Source organism: Oncorhynchus mykiss, chromosome 30 (genome assembly GCF_013265735.2).
Source record: "Oncorhynchus mykiss isolate Arlee chromosome 30, USDA_OmykA_1.1, whole genome shotgun sequence".
NCBI classification, from domain to species: Eukaryota; Metazoa; Chordata; class Actinopteri; order Salmoniformes; family Salmonidae; genus Oncorhynchus; species Oncorhynchus mykiss.
Window position 1 is genome coordinate 15,949,615 of NC_050570.1, and position 20,285 is coordinate 15,969,899.

A 20,285-nucleotide genomic window follows, 5' to 3' on the forward strand; every position below is an offset into this window, starting at 1 on the left:
GAATCTTGTTTCTCATAGTCTGAGAGTCCTTTAGGTGCCTATTGGCAAACTCCAAGCGGGCTGTCATGTGAATTTTAATGAGGAGTGGCTTCCATCTGGCCACTCTACCATAAAGGCATGATTGGTGGAGTGCTGCAGAGAGGGTTTCCTTCTTAAAGGTTCTCCCATCTCCACAGAGGAACTCTGGAGCTCTGTCAGAGTGACCATCAGGTTTTTGGTCACCTCCCTGACCAAGGCCCTTCTCCCCCGATTGCTCAGTTTGGCCGGGATGCCAGCTCTAGGAAGAGTCTTGCTGGTTCCAAACTTCTTCTATTTAAGAATGATGGAGGCCACGGTGTTCTTGGGGACCTTCAATGCTGCAGATTTGTTTTTGTGCCCTTTCCCTGATCTGTGCCTCGACAAAATCCTGTCCTGGAGCTCTATAGACAATTCCTTCGACCTCATGTCTTGGTTTTTGCTCTGACATGCACTGTTAACTGTGGGACCTAATATAGTCAGGTGCGTGCCTTTCCAAATCATGTCCAATGAATTGAATTTACAACTGGTGGACTCCAATCAAGTTGTAGAAACATCTCAAGGATGATCAATAGAAACAGGATGCACCTGAGCTCAATTTCGAGTCTCATAGCAAAGGGTCTGAATACTTCCTTATTTCCGTTTTTTATTTTTAATAAAAAAAAAATGTTAAATATGAAAACCTGTTTTTCACTTTGTCATTATGGGGTATTGTGTGTAGATTGATGAATATATAAAAAAAATGTAATACATTTTAGAATAAGGCTGTAACATAACAAAATGTAGAAAAAGTCAAGGGGTCTGAATACTTTTCCCGAATGCACTGTATACAAAATATGAAAACAACAGTGACAACAATAAGAATAGTATATATAGAACTAATGAAAAATAAATATATAACAAATAAATAGAATGACTGGTGCACTTATATTGTCTATTACTTATAATACAGGGAGAAAATACAAAATAATATGTTTCCTTCCTTAGCGTTTGGCAAGCTGTGACATACTGTGCTGCCAACTCAATAACATCAGACCTTAACCCCAAAAATATACAGTTTCTGTCACGCCCTGACCTTAGAGAGACGTTTTATTTCTCTATTTGGTTAGGTCAGGGTGTGATTTGGGTGGGCATTCTATATTGTCTATTTCTTTGTTTTTGGCCGAGTATGGTTCCCAATCAGAGGCAGCTGTCAATCGTCTCTGATTGGGGATCATACTTAGGCAGCCCTTTTTCCCACTTTCTGTTGTGGGATCTTGTCTTTGTTTGTTGCATGGGTTGCACTCCTAAGCTTTTCTGCACATGTCTCTGTCTCTGTCTCTCAGCCCTAAACCTAAAAGCCTAAACCATCCCTTTATTTCAAACCACATATGGACTGTTATGGACTCTTCATAACTAACCTGGAAGATTGACGCAGAAAAAGCTCTGATTCATCCAGAAATAATCAATCCAGTTTTACTTAATGTCACAGAGTGTCCCCAGAGCTGCTGTAGTGGCCTTGCAGAGAGGACTTAATGTCACACAGTGTCCCCAGAGCTGCTGTAGTGGCCTTGCAGAGAGGACTTAATGTCACACAGTGCCCCCAGAGCTGCTGTAGTGGCCTTGCAGAGAGGACTTAATGTCACAGAGTGTCCCCAGAGCTGCTGTAGTGGCCTTGCAGAGAGGACTAAATGTCACACAGTGCCCCCAGAGCTGCTGTAGTGGCCTTGCAGAGAGGACTTAATCTCTCACAGTGCCCCCAGAGGTGCTGTAGTGACCTTGCAGAGAGGACTTAATGTCACACAGTGCCCCCAGAGCTGCTGTAGTGGCCTTGCAGAGAGGACTTAATGTCACACAGTGCCCCCAGAGCTGCTGTAGTGGCCTTGCAGAGAGGACTTAATGTCACACAGTGCCCCCAGAGCTGCTGTAGTGGCCTTGCAGACTCCTGCCCCTGATGCCTTGGGCAGGATAAGCAGCGATTTTATTAATTTCATTTAGAGGCGAAATGTAATACGGTAATTAAGGTTCCAGGGGATTATGTGGTTAGGCAGCTCTGTTCCTCTCTAACTCCCTAGGTGGCAGCTCTGTTCCTCTCTAACTACCTAGGTGGGAGCTCTGTTCCTCTCTAACTCCCTAGGTGGCAGCTCTGTTCCTCTCTAACTCCCTAGGAGGCAGCTCTGTTCCTCTCTAACTCCCTAGGAGGCAGCTCTGTTCCTCTCTAACTCCCTAGGAGGCAGCTCTGTTCCCCTCTAACTCCCTAGGAGGCCGCTCTGTTCCTCTCTAACTCCCTAGGAGGCAGCTCTGTTCCTCTCTAACTCCCTAGGTGGCAGCTCTGTTCCTCTCTAACTCCCTAGGTGGCAGCTCTGTTCCTCTCTAACTCCCTAGGTGGCAGCTCTATTCCTCTCTAACTCCCTAGGAGGCAGCTCTGTTCCTCTCTAACTCCCTAGGAGGCAGCTCTGTTCCTCTCTAACTCCCTAGGAGGCAGCTCTGTTCCTCTCTAACTCCCTAGGAGGCAGCTCTGTTCCTCTCTAACTCCCTAGGTGGCAGCTCTGTTCCTCTCTAACTCCCTAGGAGGCAGCTCTGTTCCTCTCTAACTCCCTGGGTGGCAGCTCTGTTCCTCTCTAACTCCCTAAGTGGCAGCTCTGTTCCTCTCTAACTCCCTAGGCGGCAGCTCTGTTCCTCTCTAACTCCTTAGGTGGCAGCTCTGTTCCTCTCTAACTCCCTAGGTGGCAGCTCTGTTCCTCTCTAACTCCCTAGGTGGCAGCTCTGTTCCTCTCTAACTCCCTAGGAGGCAGCTCTGTTCCTCTCTAACTCCCTAGGTGGCAGCTCTGTTCCTCTCTAACTCCCTAGGTGGCAGCTCTGTTCCTCTCTAACTCCCTAGGTGGCAGCTCTGTTCCTCTCTAACTCCCTAGGTGGCAGCTATGTTCCTCTCTAACTCCCTAGGTGGCAGCTCTGTTCCCCTCTAACTCCCTAGGTGGCAGATATGTTCCTCTCTAACTCCCTAGAAGGCAGCTCTGTTCCTCTCTAACTCCCTAGGTGGCAGCTCTGTTCCCCTCTAACTCCCTAGGTGGCAGATATGTTCCTCTCTAACTCCCTAGGTGGCAGCTCTGTTCCTCTCTAACTCCCTAGGTGGCAGATCTGTTCCTCTCTAACTCCCTAGGTGGCAGCTCTGTTCCTCTCTAACTCCCTAGGTGGCAGCTCTGTTCCTCTCTAACTCCCTAGGTGGCAGGGACTTGGGGCCATGTACTTACAGGGACATGGGGCCCCACAAATTGGTGGATGATAAAGCTTACTTATTAAAGACCTCCCCCTCCCCTCCTTCTCCCCCAGTACCTCCAGGAGGCTCTGAGTAAGAACAACACGGTAATCCAGTTCCTGACCCCGGCCGTCAACAGGTCTTCTGAGACCCATTTGTTCAGGACCTTCATCCAGCTGGACAACTGGGGGAGGGAGCTTAAGCCCTTCGACTACCACCCTGACCCTGCCTTCGACCCCCTCACCAAGAAGATCATCACTGAGACCTCCATCATTGTCGTCACTGTGAGTATTAGAGGCTGATAGGGTCCATAAATGTACTATGTTATGTTTAGGCCCAAGAATTTTCCTGACCTAGTTACAGGCTACAACTAGGGCCTTGAGTTTTTTCCGGTTCCTCCTGACTCATAGTTACAGTATGTTGTTACCTACAATACGTCCAATAGTTCCTTACCATGTTCCACTTCCAGGGCCGAGGTTTTGAAAAAGCCATGACAGCCAAAGAGGCCCAGGCGTTTGTGGGGGATGTCCCGTGCTATGTCAACGCCCTCCAGGATGACAAGCTGTTCTTGGATCCCCCGTCCAGCCAGCCCCAGGCCCGCTCCAAACGCCACCGTAGACGCAGAGACACCAGCTCCGACACATTGGACCTGCTGGTGAGAATACACACACACACACGGGACCATACAGATGCATGGATCTGTCTTTGCTATCTTTTAACTTATCTGCAGTTTCCTAAAGATGAGTAATTGAAATCTGCTTGCCAAAATAGATCCAGAGTAACTTGGTGTCTGTCAGGGCAACTTAATGTTAACAGTTGCCAATATTGCTTTGAATGCATTCTTCTATCTACAGTTTTGGTAATAATAACGCTGCTGCTGCTAACTGTGTGTGTTCCAGATTAAGTTTGGGAATGGCGAGTGGGTGGTGGGCTCTGTGCACTACGAGAGCAATAATGAAGTTCCTCTCTTCATCATCATCCCTGCTGTCATCATCCCCATGCTGCTCATCATCCTCGTCTCCGTCTACTGCTACAGGTAGGCTAGATAACCATAATACAGGACAGTTACAAAATGCCACCTTTAGGCTACATAACCAGAATACAGGACAGTTACACCATACCACCTTAAGGCTAGATAACCAGAATACAGGTCAGTTACACCATACCACCTTAAGGCTAGATAACCAGAATACAGGACAGTTACACCATACCACCTTAAGGCTAGATAACCAGAATACAGGTCAGTTACACCATACCACCTTAAGGCTAGATAACCATAATACAGGACAGTTACACCATACCACCTTAAGGCTAGATAACCAGAATACAGGACAGTTACAAAATGCCACCTTTAGGCTACATAACCAGAATACAGGACAGTTACACCATACCACCTTTAGGCTAGATAACCAGAATACAGGACAGTTACACCATACCACCTTAAGGCTAGATAACCATAATACAGGACAGTTACACCATACCACCTTAAGGCTAGATAACCAGAATACAGGACAGTTACAAAATGCCACCTTTAGGCTACATAACCAGAATACAGGACAGTTACACCATACCACCTTTAGGCTAGATAACCAGAATACAGGACAGTTACACCATACCACCTTTAGGCTAGATAACCAGAATACAGGACAGTTACACCATACCACCTTTAGGCTAGATAACCAGAATACAGAACAGTTACACCATACCACCTTAAGGCTAGATAACCAGAATACAGGACAGTTACACCATACCACCTTAAGGCTAGATTACCAGAATACAGCACAGTTACACCATACCACCTTAAGGCTAGATAACCAGAATACAGGACAGTTACACCATACCACCTTAAGGCTAGATAACCAGAATACAGAACAGTTACACCATACCACCTTTAGGCTAGATAACCAGAATACAGGACAGTTACACCATACCACCTTAAGGCTAGATAACCAGAATACAGGACAGTTACACCATACCACCTTTAGGCTAGATAACCAGAATACAGGACAGTTACACCATACCACCTTTAGGCTAGATAACCAGAATACAGGACAGTTACACCATACCACCTTAAGGCTAGATAACCAGAATACAGGACAGTTACACCATACCACCTTAAGGCTAGATAACCAGAATACAGGACAGTTACACCATACCACCTTAAGGCTAGATTACCAGAATACAGCACAGTTACACCATACCACCTTAAGGCTAGATAACCAGAATACAGGACAGTTACACCATACCACCTTAAGTCTAGATAACCAGAATACAGAACAGTTACACCATACCACCTTTAGGCTAGATAACCAGAATACAGGACAGTTACACCATACCACCTTAAGGCTAGATAACCAGAATACAGGACAGTTACACCATACCACCTTTAGGCTAGATAACCAGAATACAGGACAGTTACACCATACCACCTTTAGGCTAGATAACCAGAATACAGGACAGTTACACCATACCACCTTAAGGCTAGATAACCAGAATACAGGACAGTTACACCATACCACCTTAAGGCTAGATAACCAGAATACAGCACAGTTACACCATACCACCTTAAGGCTAGATAACCAGAATACAGCACAGTTACACCATACCACCTTAAGGCTAGATAACCAGAATACAGGACAGTTACACCATACCACCTTAAGGCTACATAACCAGAATACAGGACAGCTACACCATACCACCTTTAGGCTAGATAACCAGAATACAGGACAGTTACACTCAGTTACATTCTGACAGTTACACCATTCCACCTTAAGGCTAGATAACCAGAATACAGGACAGTTACACCATACAGTTCAACCTTTAGGCTAGATAACCAGAATACAGGACAGTTACACCATACCACCTTAAGGCTAGATAACCAGAATACAGGACAGTTACACCATACCACCTTAAGGCTAGATAACCAACATACAGGACAGTTACACCATACCACCTTAAGGCTAGATAACCAGAATACAGGACAGTTACACCATACCACCTTAAGGCTAGATAACCAGAATACAGGACAGTTACACCATACCACCTTAAGGCTAGATAACCAGAATACAGGACAGTTACACCATACCACCTTAAGGCTAGATAACCAGAATACAGGACAGTTACACCATACCACCTTTAGGCTAGATAACCAGAATACAGGACAGTTACACCATACCACCTTAAGGCTAGATAACCAGAATACAGGACAGTTACACCATACCACCTTTAGGCTAGATAACCAGAATACAGGACAGTTACACCATACCACCTTAAGGCTACATAACCAGAATACAGGACAGTTACACCATACCACCTTTAGGCTAGATAACCAGAATACAGGTCAGTTACACCATACCACCTTTAGGCTAGATAACCAGAATACAGGACAGCTACACCATACCACCTTTAGGCTAGATAACCAGAATACAGGACAGTTACACCATACCACCTTAAGGCTAGATAACCAGAATACAGGACAGTTACACCATACCACCTTAAGGCTAGATTACCAGAATACAGAACAGTTACACCATACCACCTTTAGGCTAGATAACCAGAATACAGAACAGTTACACCATACCACCTTAAGGCTAGATAACCAGAATACAGGACAGTTACACCATACCACCTTTAGGCTAGATAACCAGAATACAGGACAGTTACACCATACCACCTTTAGGCTAGATAACCAGAATACAGGACAGTTACACCATACCACCTTAAGGCTAGATAACCAGAATACAGGACAGTTACACCATACCACCTTTAGGCTAGATAACCAGAATACAGGACAGTTACACCATACCACCTTAAGGCTAGATAACCAGAATACAGAACAGTTACACCATACCACCTTAAGGCTAGATAACCAGAATACAGGACAGTTACACCATACCACCTTAAGGCTACATAACCAGAATACAGGACAGCTACACCATACCACCTTAAGGCTACATAACCAGAATACAGGACAGCTACACCATACTACCTTAAGGCTAGATAACCAGAATACAGGACAGTTACACCATACCACCTTTAGGCTAGATAACCAGAATACAGCACAGTTACACCATACCACCTTAAGGCTAGATAACCATAATACAGGACAGTTACACCATACCACCTTAAGGCTAGATAACCAGAATACAGGACAGTTACACCATACAGTTCAACCTTAAGGCTACATAACCAGAATACAGGACAGCTACACCATACCACCTTAAGGCTAGATAACCAGAATACAGGACAGTTACACCATACCACCTTAAGGCTAGATAACCATAATACAGGACAGTTACACCATACCACCTTAAGGCTAGATAACCAGAATACAGGACAGTTACACCATACAGTTCAACCTTAAGGCTACATAACCAGAATACAGGACAGCTACACCATACCACCTTAAGGCTAGATAACCAACATACAGGACAGTTACACCATACCACCTTAAGGCTAGATAACCAGAATACAGGACAGTTACACCATACCACCTTAAGGCTAGATAACCAGAATACAGGACAGTTACACCATACCACCTTAAGGCTAGATAACCAGAATACAGGACAGTTACACCATACCACCTTTAGGCTAGATAACCAGAATACAGGACAGTTACACCATACCACCTTAAGGCTAGATAACCAGAATACAGGTCAGTTACACCATACAGTTCAACCTTTAGGCTAGATAACCAGAATACAGGACAGTTACACCATACCACCTTAAGGCTAGATAACCAGAATACAGGACAGTTACACCATACAGTTCAACCTTTAGGCTAGATAACCAACATACAGGACAGTTACACCATACAGTTACACCTTTAGGCTAGATAACCAACATACAGGACAGTTACACCATTCCACCTTAAGGCTAGATAACCAGAATACAGGACAGTTACACCATACCACCTTAAGGCTAGATAACCAACATACAGGACAGTTACACCATACCACCTTAAGGCTAGATAACCAGAATACAGGACAGTTACACCATACAGTTCAACCTTAAGGCTAGATAACCAGAATACAGGACAGTTACACCATACAGTTCCACCTTTAGGCTAGATAACCAGAATACAGGACAGTTACACCATTCCACCTTAAGGCTAGATAACCAGAATGAATACAGGACAGTTACACCATACAGTTCCACCTTTAGGCTAGATAACCAGAATGAATACAGGACAGTTACACCATACAGTTCCACCTTTAGGCTAGATAACCAACATACAGGACAGTTACACCATACCACCTTTCTCCATTACCAACATACAGGACAGTACACCATACCACCTTTCTCCATGGATGTGGGGGTGACAACTTCATTTGGTGTCAAGGGATCCAAGCCAGCCAAATGGTGCGCAATACACACAAATGTACAATGTTACATGAGTTAGTGTTCATGTTGGTGTCGGTTTTTGTCTCTGTTCATTGCTCTGCCCATGTTAATGATTGTGTTGTGTGCACAGGAGGAAGAGCCAGCAGGCTGAAAGAGAGTATGAGAAGGTGAAACACCAACTGGAGAATTTGGAGGAGAGTGTACGAGACCGCTGCAAGAAAGAGTTCACAGGTACTACATTATAACCACAGCTGTCAAGCATAATTGTCTAAGGCCACCAAGGGTCTTCATTACACTTCATTAAACCTCATATTACATACTTCATCTACACATCCATACATCTATGTATCTTCATCAAGACATGATTTAAAGTAACGAATATGGTAGTTTATGTTTGTGTTGCTTAAAAGTCTCAGGATGAGAACATGTTCAAGGTACTCAGACGTTTGTCCTTTGCCTTCCCAGACCTGATGATAGAGATGGAGGACCATACCAACGAACTGAGCGAGGGGCGAATCCCCTTCCTGGACTATAAGACCTACACGGACCGCGTCTTCTTCCTGCCCTCCAAGGACGGGGCCAATGATGTGATGATCACGGGCAAGCTGGACATCCCTGAGGCACGGAAGGCCATCGTGGGCCAGGCCCTCAACCAGTTCTCTAACCTGCTTAACTCCAAGACCTTTCTCATCAATGTAAAGCCCCTTCAGACCACTTAACTGTCTTTGTAATGGTGCCTCTATGGCTGGCTCTTTTGTCTCCTTTCCTTCATCTAAAACCCTATTAGGGCAGAAGAAGTAAAGGAGACATGGAGAGATGGCTATTTCAGATTATTGCAATCTCCCTTCCATTGTTTACAGTTAAATATTTATCCACAGTTTATGTTAACTGGATTACCATTAACTGCATATTCTGTTAAACTCCACTGTGTGAGTAGTTCATCAAGACCTTGGAAGGACGTCCAGACTTCAACGCCCGGGCCAAGGTGTACTTTGCATCCCTGCTGACGGTGGCTCTGCATGGGAAGCTGGAGTACTACACAGACATCATGAGGACCCTGCTGCTGGAACTCATGGGGAACTATGTCGACAGCAAGAACCCCAAACTCATGCTGCGCAGGTTGGGACCACCAACCGCTGTCACTTACAGTAGCTACCATTCCTCAAAGTAGTTCTGGTAGTTCTACCTATCGTAGATTTAGTTCTGGTAGCTCTACCTATCTTAGATTTAGTTCTGGTAGCTCTACCTATCGTAGATTTAGTTCTGGTAGCTCTACCTATCATAGATTTTTAGTTCAGGTAGCTCTACCTATATTATATTTAGTTCTGGTAGCTCTACCTATCTTAGATTTAGTTCTGGTAGCTCTACTTATCTTAGATTTAGTTCTGGTGGCTCTACCTATCTTAGATTTAGTTCTGGTGGCTCTACCTAGCTTAGATTTAGTTCTGGTAGCTCTACCCGTCTTAGATTTAGTTCTGGTAACTCTGCCTATCTTAGATCAAGAAAGGTATACAACAGGTGTAGACCTTACCATGAAATGCTTACTTACAAACCCTTAACCAGCAAGGCAGTTTTAAGAAAAATAGAGTTAAGAAAATATTTACTAAATTAACATAAGTTTTTAAAAAGTAACAAAATAAAATAACAATAACAAGGCTATATACAGGATGTGTGGGCGGGGGTACAGGTTGCATGGGGGTACAGGCTGTGGGAGGGGTACAGGTTGTGGGGGGGTACAGGTTTGTTGAGGTAATTGAGGTAATATGTACACGACCGGTCAAAAGTTTTAGAACACCTACTCATTCAAGGGTTTTTCTTTATTTCTACACTGTAGAATAATAGTGAAGACATCAAACTATGAAATAACACATATGGAATCATGTAGTAACCAAAAAAGTGTTTAACAAATCAAAATATATTTTATATTTGAGATTCTTCAAATAGCCAACATTGGTCTTGATGACAGCTTTGCACACTCTTGGCATTCTCCCACACCAGCTTCATGAGGAATGCTTTTCCAACAGTCTTGAAGGAGTTCCCAGATATGCTGAGCACTTGTTGGCTGCTTTTCCTTCACTCTGCGGTCCGACTCATCCCAAACCATCTCAATTTGGTTGAGGTCGGGGGATTGTGAAGGCCATGCAGCACTTCATCACTCTCCTTCTTGGTCAAATAGCCCTTACATAGCCTGGAGGTGTGTCCTGTTGAAAAACAAATTATAGTCCCACTAAGCGCAAACCAGATGGGATGGCGTATCACTGCAGAATGCTGTGGTAGCCATGCTGGTTAGGTGTGGCTTGAATTCGAAAAAAATCACAGACAGTGTCACAAGCAAAGCACCCCCACACCATCATACCTCCTCCACCATGCTTTACGGTGGGAAATACACATGCAGAGATCATCTGTTCACCCACAACGCATCTCACAAAGACACAGCGGTTGGAACCAAAATTCTCCAATTTGGATTCCAGACCAAAGGACAAATTTCCACTGGTCTAATGTCCATTGCTTGTGTTTCTTGTTCCAAGCAAGTATCTTCTTCTTATTGGTGTCCTTTAGTTTCTTTGCAGCAATTCGAACTATGAAGGCCTGATTCATACAGTCTCCTCTGAACAGTTGATGTTGAGATGTGTCTGTTACTTGAACTCTGTGAAGCATTTATTTGGGCTGCAATTTCTGAGGCTGGTAACTCTAATGAACTTATCCTCTGCAGCAGAGGTAACTCTGGGTTTTCAATTCCTGTGGCTGTCCTCATGAGAGCCAGTTTCATTATAGCGCTTGATGGTTTTTGCGACTGCACTTAAGAAACTTGAAAGTTCTTGAAATGTTCCAGATTGACTGACCTTCATGTATTAAAGTAATGATGGACTGTAATTTCTCTTTGCTTATTTGAGCTGTTCTTGCAATAATATGGACTTGGTCTTTTACCAAAATGTATCTTCTGTATATGCCCCCTACCTTGTCACAACACAACTGATTGGCTCAAACGCATTAAGAAATTACACAAATTAACGTTTAACAAGTCACACCTGTTAAATTAAATGCATTTCAGGTGACTACCTCATGAAGCTGGTTGAGATAATGCCAAGAGTGTGCAAAGCTGTTATCAAGGCAAAGCGTGGCTATTTGAAGAATCTCAATTATAAAATATATTTTGATTTGTTTAACACTTTTTTGGTTACTACATGATTCCTTATGTACTATTTCATAGTTTTGTATTATTTCATGTATTATTTCATAACTTCACTATTATTCTACAATGTAGAAAATAGTACAAATGATTGTTAACCATTGAATGAGTCGGTGCTCTAAAAGTTTTGACCGGTAGTATACATGTAGGGGTAAAGTGGCTATGCATAGATAATAACAGTGAGTAGCAGCAGTGTAAAAAAAAAAAAAAGAGGGGGGGGGGGGGTCAATGCAAATAGTCCGGATAGACATTTGATTAATTGTTCAGCAGTCTTATGGCTTGGGGGTAGAAGCTGTTAAGGAGCCTTTTGGGCCTAGACTTGGTGCTACTGTACCACTTGCCATGCGGTAGCAGAGAGAACTGTATGACTTGTATAACTGGAGTCTTTCACAATTTTTTAGGCCTTCCTCTGACACCACCTAGTATAGAGGTGATGTACTGTGCCGTACCGACGACACTCTGTAGCGCTTTACAGTCAGATGCCGAGCACTTACCATTCCAGGCAATGATGCAATTAGTCAGGATGCTCTCGGTGGTGCAGCTGTAGAACTCTTTGAGGATCTGAGGACCCATGCCAAACCTTTTTAGTCTCCTGAGGGGGAATAGGCGTTGTTGTGGCCTCTTCACAACTGTGTTGGTGTGTTTGGACCATGATAGTTTGTTGGTTATGTAGACACCAAAGAACTTGAACCACTACAGCACCGTCGATGTGAATGTGTTCAGCCCTCCTTTTCTTGTAGTCCACGATCAGCTCCTTTGTCTTGCTCATGTTGAGGGTGAGGTTGTTGTCCTGGCACCACACTGCCACTGACCTCCTCCCTATAGGCTGTGTCATTATTTTCAGTAGTCAGGCCTACCAACGTTGTGTCGTCAGCAAACTTAATGATGGCGTTAGAGTAGTGCTTGGCCACACAGTCGTGGGTGAACAGGGAGTACAGGAGAAGACTTTGTGCACCTGGCAACCTTGGTTAGCGTGCACTGCACTCGGCCCGCCACAGGAGTCGCTGGTGCGCGATGAGACAAGGATATCCCTACCGACCAACCCCTCCCTAACCCGGACGACGTTATGCCAATTGTGCATCGCCCCACGGACCTCCCGGTCACGGCCGGTTACGACAGAGCCTGGGCGCGAACCCAGAGTCTCCTTAACCACTGCGCCACCCGGGAGGCGCAGATGTGTTGTTACCTACCCTTATCACCTGTGGGCGGCCCGTCAGGAAGTCCAGGATCCAGTTGCAGAGAAATGTGTTTAGTCCCAGGATCCTTAGCTTAGTGATGAGCTGAGCTGTAGTCAATGAATAGCATTCTCACACAAGTGTTCCTTTTGTCCAGGTGGGAAAGGGTAGTGTGGAGTTCAATTGAGATTGCGTCATCTATGGATCTGTTGGGATGGTATGCAAATTGGAGTGGGTGTAGGGTTTCCGGGATGATGGTGTTGATGTGAGCCATAACCTGCCTTTCCAAGCACTTCATGGCTACCGACGTGGGTGCTACGGGGCAGTAGTCATTTAGACAGGTTTCCTTGGCGTTCTTGGGCATATGGACTATGGTGGTCTGCTTGAAACATGTAGGTATTACAGACTCGATCAGGGAGAGGTTGAACATGTCAGTGAAAACGCTTGCCAGTTGGTCCGGGCTTGCTCTGAGTACACGTCCTGGTAATCCGTCTGCAAGCCCGACGAGCGTCGGAGCCGGTGTAGTAGGATTCAATCTTAATCCTATGTTGATGCTTTGGCTGTTTGATGGTTCGTCTGAGGGCATAACGGATTGTCTTATAAGCGTCCAGATTAGTGTCCTGCTCCTTGAAAGTGGCAGCTCTAGCCTTTAGCTCGGTGCAGATTTTGGCTGTAATCCATTACTCCAACTAACCTGTGTCTTCTCAATGTCTCCCACTCTAATATTGACTCTGGTATGGTATTGTAGGCTATCTCCAGTCCACAGTAGTGACAGGTTCCTGAACAGAGCTCAGTTGTCTATTCCCACTGAGTGGTTGTGTAATGTGAACTGTCAACTGTGCTCAGCAGTGTTCAACTGGCTGTTCAACAGTAAAATGTGTGTAGTTATTCCCTATAAAGGAGCTCATTATGTTGATTAGTCCATTGTCCTAACATCCAGATACACATGACTGTTAGTTGGATGTGCTAATGCCTAACAGTGGGCCCTGTGAATGGAGAGGAGTTCTACAGTAGTTCATTCTAAATTTTGCTTTGTATTAGTATTGTGAGATGTGTCAGTCACTCCTGTGTTTTGAACTGTTGTTCAGAAACAGTATGATGAGATGTGTCAGTCACTCCTGTGTTTTATCTTCTGTAGGTCAGAGACAGTATGATGAGATGTGTCAGTCACTCCTGTGTTTTGTCTTCTGTAGGTCAGAGACAGTATGTTGAGATGTGTCAGTCACTCCTGTGTTTTGAACTGTTGTTCAGAAACAGTATGATGAGATGTGTCAGTCACTCCTGTGTTTTATCTTCTGTAGGTCAGAGACAGTATGATGAGATGTGTCAGTCACTCCTGTGTTTTGTCTTCTGTAGGTCAGAGACAGTATGATGAGATGTGTCAGTCACTCCTGTGTTTTATCTTCTGTAGGTCAGACAGTATGATGAGATGTGTCAGTCACTCCTGTGTTTTGTCTTCTGTAGGTCAGAAACAGTATGATGAGATGTGTCAGTCACTCCTGTGTTTTGTCTTCTGTAGGTCAGAAACAGTATGATGAGATGTGTCAGTCACTCCTGTGTTTTGTCTTCTGTAGGTCAAAGACAGTATGATGAGATGTGTCAGTCACTCCTGTGTTTTGTCTTCTGTAGGTCAGAGACAGTATGATGAGATGTGTCAGTCACTCCTGTGTTTTGAACTGTTGTTCAGAAACAGTATGATGAGATGTGTCAGTCACTCCTGTGTTTTATCTTCTGTAGGTCAGAGACAGTATGTTGAGATGTGTCAGTCACTCCTGTGTTTTGAACTGTTGTTCAGAAACAGTATGATGAGATGTGTCAGTCACTCCTGTGTTTTATCTTCTGTAGGTCAGAGACAGTATGATGAGATGTGTCAGTCACTCCTGTGTTTTGTCTTCTGTAGGTCAGAAACAGTATGATGAGATGTGTCAGTCACTCCTGTGTTTTGTCTTCTGTAGGTCAGAAACAGTATGATGAGATGTGTCAGTCACTCCTGTGTTTTGTCTTCTGTAGGTCAAAGACAGTATGATGAGATGTGTCAGTCACTCCTGTGTTTTGTCTTCTGTAGGTCAGAGACAGTATGATGAGATGTGTCAGTCACTCCTGTGTTTTGAACTGTTGTTCAGAAACAGTATGATGAGATGTGTCAGTCACTCCTGTGTTTTATCTTCTGTAGGTCAGAGACAGTATGATGAGATGTGTCAGTCACTCCTGTGTTTTGTCTTCTGTAGGTCAGAGACAGTATGATGAGATGTGTCAGTCACTCCTGTGTTTTATCTTCTGTAGGTCAGAGACAGTATGTTGAGATGTGTCAGTCACTCCTGTGTTTTGTCTTCTGTAGGTCAGAGACAGTATGATGAGATGTGTCAGTCACTCCTGTGTTTTGTCTTCTGTAGGTCAGAGACAGTGGTGGAGAGGATGCTGTGTAATTGGATGTCCATCTGTCTTTACCAGTTCCTCAAGGTGATGATATGACACTCCTTGATTCAGTATGTTTTTGATATGTCACGTACATTGTTAAACTGTAAAGTGTGCCATTACAGAAAGATCTCGATGTCACGTGAAATCATGTGAAAACGGGATCACGTTTTTCCGTGTAGTTTCATGTTATCACATGTTGCTTTACATGTTGTCACGTTATCATGTTAACTTCACATAAGATCACATGATCCCATGAAAACATGTGTTTTTGGAACACTTTATGTTATCTTTCCGTAAGGGTATGTGCTTGCATGTGTTCAAGGAGCCTACCTGAGTTAAGAGAAGCAATATTTTGTTGACATTTCATAGCCTTTATATTTTAACTACAGCATGGCCAAGGTCAAAGTAGAGTGCCAGAGAGTTCTGATTGTACTGTGTCTCTGTGTGTGGTCGTCAGGACTCAGCAGGGGAACCCCTGTACAAGCTGTTCAGGGCCATCAAGCATCAGACAGAGAAGGGTCCAGTAGACGCCAGAGTGAAGAAGGCCAAGTACACCCTGAACGACACGGGCCTGCTTGGAGACGACGTGGAGTACTGTGTCCTGGTGAGTTACACCAACCCGTTACCACGGTTACTCCAGCACGCAAGCTCGCTGGCATCTCACCTCGCTGACAGCTGCTGCTATTGCGTTATTGAGTTCTTCTGAGTCTGTTCAGACAGACTTTTCACTGACTGCCCTGATCTCAATGATATGTGTCGCTTCCATGAACCATATTGATATTTTTATGCTATTCCTTCACTAGCAATTCAATACCTTTCTGTCATTTTATAATGTTCCTACCTACACTGACGCAATTCAAGTTCTGACTCACTGTATACGTATAGTCTACCTTAGAAGTGTTTAACTGTATCGTTTTGCTAATGCCAGATAATACAATCTCAGCTATTTTCTTTTAAGTCTCTCTATATAGAGAAACCCTGTGGTAATTCATTTTCCAAGGACAATATCAAATGATACACATGTACAGTTGCAATAGCTCACGTCCTGTGGTTATGTTAAAGAAGAATGACAGAACAAAATGACACAGTCTTCAATTACAAATATATCCTTTGTATAATGTATTGTTTCCCTATCTAGTGGGCAGTTGTTTGGATTCAGTCTGAATTGATTGATCTGTGTCACCTGGTCAGAGTGAGGGGAGTGAGTCCCCTGCCGGTGGCTGCAGGATAGTCAGCTCAGGACAAGGTGACAGTGCCTGTCAGGTGTCAAAGAGTACCACTTGCCTACAGTAGTTGCCGCTGTAACGCTGCCTCAGCGAGCTGACCTCACAGTGTTGGCTCTGTTCCTCCTCTCAGACTCTGCAGGTGCTGGTGCACGGGGAGGGGCCAGACGTGACGCCCGTCAAGGTGTTGAATTGTGACACGGTGTCTCAGGTGAAGGAAAAGATCATCGAGGCGGTGTACAGGAACCTGCCCTACTCACAGAGACCCAAAGTGGACAGCGTCAGTCTGGGTGAGAGGAGAACACACTCACACACACACACATCGTCAGTATTCCAAACCATGTGTTGCGAAGATACTGCATTTGAATACATTAACATCAGCAAGCCTGAAACAATTGGCACCATCTACTAGTAAATGAAGTGGTGGTGGATGTGAATTTGAGTGTGAGTCATGTTGGCTGGTGGTCTGAGCTGCTGTTCTTGCCTATGCCACAGAGTGGCGTCCTGGTTCCACAGGGCAGATCCTGTCAGACCTGGACCTGACGTCCCAGAAGGAGGGCAGGTGGAGGCGCATCAACACGCTGGCCCACTACAACGTGAGTGATGTTCCTCCACAGACTGATCTATTAGATGTCACAGAGAGAAGCCCTAATGCTGCTGATACCCTACCGCAACAACCCCACCCCAACCCCCCTGCTCCAACAGAGCCCCACCCCAAAACCCCACTTTAATTTACAGGATCAATAATGAAAAAATGCCACGGACAATGCCGAATAAAGGCCCCAAGAAATGTGTCAATGGCCCTGTCTAATCAATGGCATGGATTCTGAATTAGGTCCTGAGACCCATTGCCAATCAGATGACCTGTGTCTGTGTTGGTTTCAGGTGCGAGACAATGCTACTCTAGTCCTGTCCATAGTTCTTCACACTCAACAGAACTATGACCAGAACCAGGATAACCAAGAGGAGAGTAAGTCTTCACCATGGAAATGATAATAAGACAATATGCGTATGACAAGTCTCACAATGCATTATAACCTACACCTGCAGGCTTTAAGAAACGTGTTACTGAAAAGTACTTGTATAATTTGTCTCCACTAGGAAATGCCCTGTTGGAGGATGACAAGGTGTTCCACCTGGTTCGGCCTGATGAGCTGGATGAGATGAAGTCCAAGAGGGGCAGCATGAAGGACAAGTCCATGACCAAAGCCATCACTGAGATCTATCTCACACGACTGCTCTCTGTCAAGGTGGGCCTGCCACGTTTTACTATAGTTAAGGCTCAGACACACTAACAGCGTTTGCTGGACGAGAGTACTTAGCACATTTGAACAAAGTGCCGCCCGTAATTTGGCAACCAATTTGCCTAAATGTTGGCACTCAGACGTCTACAGCTGTTGGTCCCTGAAACACAGCACGCTGAACGATCGGCAGACAAACGCTAGATCCACATTCGCTGCGATGTGTGCGAGCCTTTACATTTCCTTCAGTAAAAAAATTCATCTTTGAGATTTATTCCGTAAGAAAATCTATTTGAGGATGGCTATGTGCTAATATGTGATAGATTCAGTCTTCATAGTGTGTTATTGACTGGGTCGCAGGTCAGAGGTACTTGGTGTCTCTCTACCTCTCTGCCCTGCCTCACACTGTGTTTCTGTTGGTGTGTCTGTTATTCCAGGGAACCCTGCAACAGTTTGTGGATGACTTCTTCCGCAGCGTTTTGTGTTCCGGGTCGGTGGTGCCACCCGCCATCAAGTACTTCTTTGACTTCCTGGACGAGCAGGCCCTCAAACATGACAACGTGGACGAGGAGACCGTACACATCTGGAAGACCAACAGGTACATACACACACAACCACACACACTTCTACATATGCAAGCACACACGCACACACAAGTACGTACGTACACACACACACACAAACCCACTTCCTGAGATGACACTCTAAGAAACACACTGACTAAGTAATCAGTATACGGAATGCAAATATAAAAGTACTTCTATCTCCTCTGTATTCTCAATCTGAGTGCTCCCTAGGCATTTAAGTACATAAATTAACTTCAAGTTGGTTAAAGCTCAAGTATTCAACACAGCGTGTTGCATATAGATGTCAGTGATTGATGTGGCGATGTGAGAATGAGAGGAAGGGGGATGAGCTATTTCATTATGCTATACCACAGTCAGTCGACATGGCTTGCTTTGTTTATCAAACCAACCGAGACCTCTTGGATTAAATATGAATGTGTGTATCAACCATAACAACAAACAGACATGGTAATTACGTCCCCAGCTAATTTAATTGTACTATTATATCACATTGTTGTTGTTGTTTTTTTGCCGTTGTTTTCTCAATCTCCCGGGAGGTGTTGCAAGCCAATATGAATTAATATGTTAGTCTGTCTCAATCGGCCCAGCTTTTAAACTAATCAGAGAAGTACTCTGAACCTATTTTAGACTTGTTTGATATTCAGGACCAACCTTTTATTGGAGGATTTGTATGGACCTATTAGTTTACTTATGTTTTGAAGCTATTGAGTATTCAAAAATTGAAAGTTTTATTAGTTTGCCTGATGCACGTGTTCCACTGAATGGTGAAAAAATGAAAGTCAACCGTCAGGAGTTGTCAACCTGACATGTACCACTAATAGAAGTACTACTAGTGCTGTACATGTACCACTAATAGAAGTACTACTAGTGCTGTACATGTACCACTAATAGAAGTACTACTAGTGCTGTACATGTACCACTAATATAAGTACTACTAGTGCTGTACATGTACCACTAATAGTACCTTGGTGATACTAAACATGACATTCAATCGCAAATGAATAAATTATTTGGTGTGGCAGATCTTTTGACACTGTAGTAGATAGATAGCTGATAGTAATTATTCTCTCCTCCACCAGCTTGCCTCTGAGGTTCTGGGTGAACATCCTGAAGAACCCTCACTTCACCTTCGACGTCCACGTGACAGAGGTGGTGGATGCCTCACTGTCCGTCATCGCTCAGACCTTCATGGACGCCTGCACCAAGACAGAGCACAAACTCAGCCGAGTGAGTCCAGGGGGAGGAGGAGGGAGAAGGAAGAGAGAGGGAGGAGGAGGGAGCAGAAGGAAGAGGAAAGGGAGGAGGAAAGAGGAGATAGGGAGGAGGAAGAGGGAGCCGAAGGAGGAGGAGAGGGAGGGGGAGGAGGCAGGTGATGAGGAGGTCAAAATCTTTTGATAGTTGTTTACCTCTGTGAGGTAACAGATAAGAGAACAGTATTATGATTATCATATTGTTAAATTCTCTCCTATCTCTACCAGGACTCTCCAAGTAACAAGCTACTCTATGCAAAGGAGATCTCCACCTACAAGAAGATGGTCGATGAGTATGTATCGTCAGAAGTTCTCAATGAACTGATACATTTATTTTGATTCTTGCCTACAATGCTGGTACATTGTCGGCAGAGGCCTGTCAATATGTAATGTATAGTGATTATGATCTCATGTCTGTCTGTCTGTGTTTAGTTACTACAAGGGCATCAGACAGATGGTATCAGTCAGCGACCAGGACATGAACACTCATCTGGCAGAGGTGTCTCGGGTAAGGAAAACCTTTTTCTCTGCCCTCGATCTATGGTGGCATCCCAATTGGCACCCTATTCCCTATGTAGTGCACTACTTTTGACCAGGACCCATAGAGC

General features: G+C 44.4%; 1 protein-coding gene across 2 annotated transcripts in view; it reads left to right on the forward strand.

Moving 5' to 3' along the window:
* Positions 1 to 20,285, forward strand: part of LOC110522748 (plexin-B2-like) — a 237,112-nt gene that overhangs the window by 213,839 nt on the left and 2,988 nt on the right. For both annotated transcript variants that reach the window (XM_036968738.1, XM_036968737.1), the window contains exons 20-35: positions 3,325 to 3,534; positions 3,720 to 3,905; positions 4,150 to 4,286; positions 8,724 to 8,824; positions 9,059 to 9,288; positions 9,531 to 9,712; positions 15,352 to 15,418; positions 15,834 to 15,980; positions 16,733 to 16,889; positions 17,095 to 17,195; positions 17,485 to 17,569; positions 17,701 to 17,849; positions 18,278 to 18,438; positions 19,507 to 19,654; positions 19,906 to 19,970; positions 20,110 to 20,185. In XM_036968738.1, the coding sequence (XP_036824633.1) occupies positions 3,325 to 3,534; positions 3,720 to 3,905; positions 4,150 to 4,286; positions 8,724 to 8,824; positions 9,059 to 9,288; positions 9,531 to 9,712; positions 15,352 to 15,418; positions 15,834 to 15,980; positions 16,733 to 16,889; positions 17,095 to 17,195; positions 17,485 to 17,569; positions 17,701 to 17,849; positions 18,278 to 18,438; positions 19,507 to 19,654; positions 19,906 to 19,970; positions 20,110 to 20,185 (2,202 nt within the window). The remainder of the gene's footprint in view (positions 1 to 3,324; positions 3,535 to 3,719; positions 3,906 to 4,149; positions 4,287 to 8,723; positions 8,825 to 9,058; positions 9,289 to 9,530; positions 9,713 to 15,351; positions 15,419 to 15,833; positions 15,981 to 16,732; positions 16,890 to 17,094; positions 17,196 to 17,484; positions 17,570 to 17,700; positions 17,850 to 18,277; positions 18,439 to 19,506; positions 19,655 to 19,905; positions 19,971 to 20,109; positions 20,186 to 20,285) is intronic.